The sequence below is a fragment of the Hemiscyllium ocellatum genome, chromosome 1 (assembly GCF_020745735.1).
Source record: "Hemiscyllium ocellatum isolate sHemOce1 chromosome 1, sHemOce1.pat.X.cur, whole genome shotgun sequence".
In the NCBI taxonomy this organism is placed as follows: Eukaryota; Metazoa; Chordata; class Chondrichthyes; order Orectolobiformes; family Hemiscylliidae; genus Hemiscyllium; species Hemiscyllium ocellatum.
In genome coordinates this window covers 143,236,912-143,243,936 of record NC_083401.1, presented here as the reverse complement: position 1 = coordinate 143,243,936, position 7,025 = coordinate 143,236,912, and the positions used below count along the sequence as shown (strand labels likewise).

Below are 7,025 nucleotides of genomic sequence, written 5' to 3'. Positions count from 1 at the left end.
CCCACTTTAAAATTTGTATTGCATTATTGTTGAGCTTGCTGTTGTTTATGCGTGGAGATTGCTAGCTTTCTTGTATCGAATCAAAGTTTTTAAATTGTCAATATGTGAAATTCGATTTTACAAACGTCGTACGCATTCAAAAAGATTCCGCAAGTAACTTGCTAGAAGTTGGTATCGTGCTTTGGATTTGAAATTTCAATTATGTGAGAGCCTGTGCGCAGTTCATGCATTAAACGAACTTTTTCATAGTTCCTTTCGGTATGTTTAAAGACGAATCCACATGATTTTCTTCCACGTAATTTTTAAAGCATTTAGCAACGGTGGCTTTTACTTTTAGTCTAACATATCCCCCACTTTGGCGTGATCTGTTAACAAAAGAACAGATGACAAGAGGCGGTAGTTTTATATTGTATTCTGTTTGTTGTCATTGTCATGCTGCCGTTTTCCACGTCTCATATTTTAGTGAATAGGTTCGGTAAATGAAATGTATGTTCTGATGTTTTATAACCTAATAGCAACTAGCTTGTGTCACTTGAATGTACAGCTGCTCTTTTTCACACTGATCAATGAACCACGCACTTGCCAGCTTATTTATATGAAAGTTAAACTTTTTTTTATTGAAAAGACGAATTGAAAACGCTTTCCATTTGATTTGCAGGCGAATACATAGCAACAATAAACTTCTGAAATATACAAAATATACATTTTGTGCATGAAATCTTCCTTTTATAATAAATAAAAGTGAACACATGTGTAGATGATCGCGTTAATGCTCCGTGTCGGTTCGTTTTATTCGGCTGATTTTTTTCGGTCGCGGAAAAAAAAAGGCAATTCTTCATCCCCGGAGGTCGAGATAAATAATGCATGAAGCCTTCCTCCTTGTGTTTTCCTTCTCTCTCACTCTCTCTGTCTTTGATAAAGCACTCAACCTAAATTTACACGGTCGTTTTCATTCATTTAAAAAGTCTACAAATTATGCAATGACTTCTAACCTCGCTCCGTACCACAACATCTTTTTCCGTAAATCATATTAGACAGCTGGTAAAATCGGCCTTATTCTTGAAACGATAAAAGGAGACTAAAGGGGGAGGAAGGGAGAAGAAATCAGAGAACAAAAGGCATTGTGGAGAACCTGGGAAAATGGGCAAAGTGCACTGAGCAAAGTTTGGTTTGACAGTTCAAATTCCCACAGCCTTCAACAGAGCTTCTCTCTGGGAAGACAGGCAGATGCCAAGTCTACAACATTGAACATTAACAGTTCGTGTGAATCAGTCTGAAAAATACATTTGTTTGAAAAATACATTACAAATCTCAATCCTATATATCTAGTAAGAAATGTAAACAGTATAGGTCCAACTTTTTTCCCCAGATAGTTTCAATATAAAGAGAATTCATAATCGTTTACAAAAGAGACGCGATATTGAGCTGCAGCGAAGGGTTCAAATAAATTCTTGGAAAGGAGAAGAGTTTTGCAAAAAGTCAGACTGCTGTTTAGGTGGTGCATAGATGCTCTCGGGTTGCCCGAAGTACATATCTTCCGATGGCGCAGGGCTGCCCGGGGATAAAGTGCAGGTGTAGGAGGATGAGGAAGGGGAGCTGAAGCTGTTCCAGGAGCTGCCTGAAGCGCCGGGGCTGGGGCTGCTCAGCCCCGAGTCTAAGTATTGCTGTTCGGCTCCATCGTAGCAGGACTCTCCGGGGCCACAGAGAGGATCGGCCAGTCGCAGAGCCTCAGTGAGTGCCCAGATGTAATTGTGGGCGAAGCGGAGAGTCTCGATTTTGGTCAGCTTGGCATCCTCTGGGAAGGCGGGCAGCACCTCGCGCAGGGCGTCCAGGGCGCCATTCAGGTTGTGCATCCTGTTCCTCTCCCGGTTATTGGCCTTGATGCGCCGGCTTTTCTTGATCTTCTGCACCACCTTCGGGCTCCTGGGTTTGCCCCGGCCCCTGGGGCGTCGCTTGCACTCACTCCTGGCGGACGAAAGCTCCAGGAGGCTCTCCTCATCCATCTCCTCCTCCGAAGGGATGGACAGGTCGCCCCGGCTGAGTGTGGAGGTTGCAGCTGGGCACTGGAAGTACTTGCCGCTGCCCTGCTCTTTGTAAGGACAACGATCGGACTGGGGAGCCATCCTGTGCAAAAACAAAACGAGAGAGAAAAAACACAAGACAATTAAAGAGGAGGGTGGCGGGTGTAAATCTACTCCATAAGTTATAAAGTGGACAAATTGCAAATAATGCCAGCAGAACTTACTTTCAGAATAATGGATGAAAAGTGCTAATTCTCTGCCTCTAATGCTTTCCCAAGTAATTGTTTCCCCTTTCTCAAATGCTCCTGTGGAAACACTTGTCCTTTCTCTCTCTATTGGACTTGCCTAAGGGCGTTTACTTCATATAATATAGAGATGGAGTTGCGAGAAGTATGAATGTTGTGCACCAGCTGACTGGCACGCGACCTGGTGCGGCAATCAGCTCTCCTCGAGCGAGATCGTGGTTAAGCGGCGGTGTGTTTGGCACACGCCTGTCTCCCCGTGCTTTATATAGGCTCGGGAGACAATCAGCTCAGAGTGGGGAGGGGGTGGGGCGGCAGCGGGCCCGCAAAGTGGAGGGGGTGGGAGAGGGGATTGCCACTCGCCGCGCGAGCCCCCATTCTCAGACGTCGGAGGATTCTCTCCCTCCCCTTCTCTGAGTCTCTCCATTGTTTCTGGGCTCGAGCTCCGAACCCGGCGGCGGCCGGAACGTGCCGCTCATTAATGCGCGAGGTCCCCGCAGCCAATCAGAATGCGCCAGCCGTCGACAGCCACGCGCACGGGAGCCGGCCTCCATTCACCAGGGAGAGAGAGAGTCATTCGAACGATGGGGAGGGGAGCATAGGGACTGGTGCAGAGAGAGTGCGCAAGCAGAGATTGTGAAGTTTCAGCAAAGGGTGTGTTGCGCACATAGAGTGAGACTGAGCATAAAACCAGCAACCGAGCGCTAGTCAGAGAGAGAGTGGGAACAAATGCAGCCATACGGAACTGGGTTCACAGAGGTAGAATTGGGGCAGGCTTTGGGAGAAGCAGATGAGCAGAGAAATGCAAAAAGTAAGAGAAAGTCATTTACAAAAAGTGAGAATAGGCGTGTAGTGATAGGACTGAAGTTGGCTGAGAAGCAAAGTCTGCCTGGAGAAGGTGACATTCAGAAAGCAAAAATATCGTTACAGTCGAGAAAACAAATGCTAATTCAGAGAAATTATAGGAAAGTAAAGATGTTACAGATAGACAAATACAGAATTCTAGACAGAGAATAAATGAAGAGAAGGAAAACTTCGGCGTGCGCAGAAATTAATGTAATTCGAAAAAATTGAGATGAACATGGTGTGATAATTAAGAACGAATGAGAACACGGATACAAAGAGATGCAAAAGTAAAATCACGACAATAAAGCTGTAATTACAATAGAAAATATAAAGAAACAATTTAACAGCAGCGACAGCGAAATTGTTATATAATGCGGAGATTGGTAAGAGGAGAAAATGATTATAGAAAAAGTCGAAGAATGCAGGGAAGCTAAGAGAAAATAGAAATTTGTACATTAAAAATATCGACTGGTATAGAGGGAGATGTACATGTATATTCAACGTAGATGTAAGGCCACAGTGTAACAGAGATCGCATAGATACAGACGATAGAAAGACTGAAAGCGAGAAAGAAACATACAAAACATTTCACACCCTCTGGATGTCCAACTAAGGACCTTAAAATTAACTGAAGTATTTTCGAAGTGGAACCACTGTTATAATTTAGGAAACACAGCAGCCAATTTGTGCTCAGCAAGCCTATTGAAATAACGATCACCAGGCCATCTGTTTTTAGTTGACCGTTGATAATATTGGGATAATATTGGCCTGCTTTTCATCGAATATGATGGTTGGAATTTTTGTGTCCAGCTGACAGGGCAGAGGAAGTTTTCGTTTACGATCTCATTCAAAATATCGCACTGTCGGCAGCGCAGTGCTCTCAGTATTGGACTGGAATATTAGTCTGGATAATGTACTCATGTCTTTGAATGGGACAGCAACTTCCTGACTCATAGTCGAATGTAACTAAAAAGCACGTGGATAAATAATGAAAAGGTTAGTGGAGAATGAAAATTGAAAGTTAGAAAACACAATGGGAGGGAAATGGGGAAGAAATCGAGAAAATCGATAACATTAACTGGACAATGCGAGGGTGTAGAGTAAGGAGCTAGACAGTGAAAAGTGATAAATGTAGATAAGTCGAAACAGTGAAAAGCTGCGATAAGTATAAATAGACTAGAGGCAGAGAGGAAAACGTGCACAATTTGGTATTGTGAAGGTAGAGACAAACGAAAATAAATAGAGGAGGAACAGAAAAATGAATTGCGTTATTTATAGGGATCTACCACTGGTACATATTTGAGTTCTTGGTGCTCACACAGACCGGGAGCGATACTATCCCTCTTTTACATTGAAGATTTTGCATTCTGAAAGCTGTGACGGCTTAGGGACCAACTCAGAACGGGAACATTGACGTGATGCAGCTGGCCCGTGTCTTACTGTGAATGTTGAAGAAGGTCGTGATCTGAATAGACGACAACTAAGCAGTGATTTAATAACTGGATTGGGAGTGGGTTTGCTAGTGTGCTGCACTTTCTAGGGGCGGGACATCTCCAGCAGAAACCATTTAGAGGCACAGGAACGCTTCCTGGCTTGCGTCAAACTGAAAAATTGGCTACAGCCTTCATGAAGCAAAACATGAAACCATCCATTCCCCAATGTATAATGCAAGCATGTTATTTTCATTTGATTCCACGGTTTAAAAAAAACTTATACTCATGCGTTAACACAATGTTGCACACAAAGCGGTAAAGAAAAAATAGGGGTAAATTAGAACAGATCGAGAGGAAAAAAGGGTACTCAGAGAAATGGGCAATAAAAACTCAAGAGTTTGCAGTAAAATTGAAATACATTGTTTCAGTAAGAGATTACCAAAAAAAATTAAGAACATAAGAAATGGTCTACAGGCACCTTCATGCTCAAGGGAATTGGTAAGATTTCAAAGGTAAATAATAGGTCGGAAAAATGATCGAAAAAAATAACTCTCGGTGAAGCAAATGAGCAGGTTTTAGGCAAGGTTAAAAATTACACAACACCAGGTTATAGTCCAATAGGTTTATTTGGAAGCACTAGCTTTTGGAGTGCTGCTCCTTCATCAGGTGGTTGTGGAGCATAAGATCGTAGGGCACATAGTTTATAGCAAAAGTATATAGTGCGATGTAACTGAAATTATATGTTGAAAAAGACCTGGATTGTTTGTTAAGTCTCTCATCTTTTAGAATGGGCATGTTGGTTTCAGTTCTTTCATACGTAAATTCCAGAACGTTCTTAAAGTTAAATTCTCGTGTGAACTTTAACATTAGGTGTCATGCCAGATAATGTATTAAAGGTGTGAGGTGCCCTGTGAGAGGATGTCAGTGCCCCAATGTTCAGACTGATTCTAATCTAAAAAATGGATCTGCAGATTCTTACATGGATTCATGCAGTTTTTGAGTTCTGGAGTTCTGGTCTGAAATGAACAGATACTGTACTATACAGTAGAGGAGAAGCTGGGTCATTACAGAGTGACCTTACTGGGAGGGTGTGGGATAATGAAAGCATTCAATATCAAGCACCAAAACACCAAGTCAGAAAGAAGGTAACTCAAATATTCAAAAAGTAAGGAAATAAACAAAACAAAGCACTGTAGATGCTGGAGATCTGAAATATAAACCGGAACTATTATAGATCTGATAATCTTATGGAAAAACAAACAGAAAATCGTTTAGATTTTAATACGACTTCTTTAGACTGCAAGTGAGGAAGACTTACTTATCAACAAGAGAATCCTTCAATTAAAATGCCTCCCAGCACTGAACACATAATAACGAAAGGTCACTGGAAAAAGATGTAATAGTGTAGTTTTCACCTTTCGATGCAAACCGACCTAGTTGAGAATGACACAAAACAGCCAAAATTATCGGTTTATCGCAAAATGACATTTCTATATGACTTTAGGCACATAAATAAACACTCCAGAAAGGCAACAAATGCAGGTCTTATCAAAGACGCTCCACCACACTAAACAAAAGAGAAATACATATAATCAACCCGCCATGATCTAAGTCCTCAACTCCCAGCGTAAACCCTTCTTAAATATACCACACTTGCTTCTTGGTTTACTTGACACGTTGTGAGCATAAAAAGATGCACTTCCTGAAAAAAACTGCGGCAATTTCTTTGAATGAAAACTATTGTGAGCAACCCTTATTTCCTTTTTTTTGGGAACAAGTGAAACTGCAAGAATATTTAGATTGATAAATTCTTGATGTCACAAGGAATTAAGGGCTACGGGGAGAATGCGGGTATGTGGAGTTGAAATGTCCATCAGTCATGATTGAATGGCGGAGTGGAATCGATGGGCCGAATGGCCTTACTTCCACTTCTATGTCTTATGGTCTTATAATATTTGCCATAAAATATGAGAAGCAGGTGCCATGTAAACCAAATGCAAATCAATATTACCTGATTTGGGGAGAGCGATGGTCTTTCTAGACAATGTTTAATCAACACAACTGAATTTTCTGCTTTGTGGTTTTCAACAATTTTATTTTACCAAACGGAATTTGAGTACAATTTTACGAACAATCCGTCAGTTGATTTAAATGCATTGTAATAATTACTAATTAGTCTGCTTCTGGGGGGAGGAGATGATGAAAGGTGCAGATTTGTTTTTACTGCAGCTGGAAATATAACAGGAATCGTGTTCGCCCCACTGGGATGCCAGAATGACTCCGTAGGTTTCCCTGCAGAAACCACAGTTTGACTCATCGACAGTTACACCACAGACGAGGTCCTTCGGCCTATCCTGACCATGCTGATCAACAAAGAGCTGAATACACTAATTCAATTTTCTAGCTCCCTGAAGTCTATGGTAACACAAGTGAACATCTAAATACTGTATAAAAACAACGTTGTATTTTACTGCATCTTTCGA

General features: G+C 41.7%; 1 protein-coding gene across 1 annotated transcript; it reads right to left on the bottom strand.

Annotated features, from left to right (window-relative positions):
- Window positions 1-1,439: 1,439 nt before the first annotated feature.
- Window positions 1,440-2,123, bottom strand: LOC132817682 (neurogenin-1-like). The gene has a single exon (XM_060828225.1). It carries the CDS (start codon window positions 2,121-2,123, stop codon window positions 1,440-1,442), a length of 684 nt encoding a protein of 227 aa, XP_060684208.1.
- Between the last annotated feature and the right edge of the window lie 4,902 nt (window positions 2,124-7,025).

Bases quoted from the DNA above. Each gene is read 5' to 3' on its own strand.
- LOC132817682 (XM_060828225.1), bottom strand. From the start codon at position 2,123: ATGGCTCCCCAGTCCGATCGTTGTCCTTACAAAGAGCAGGGCAGCGGC.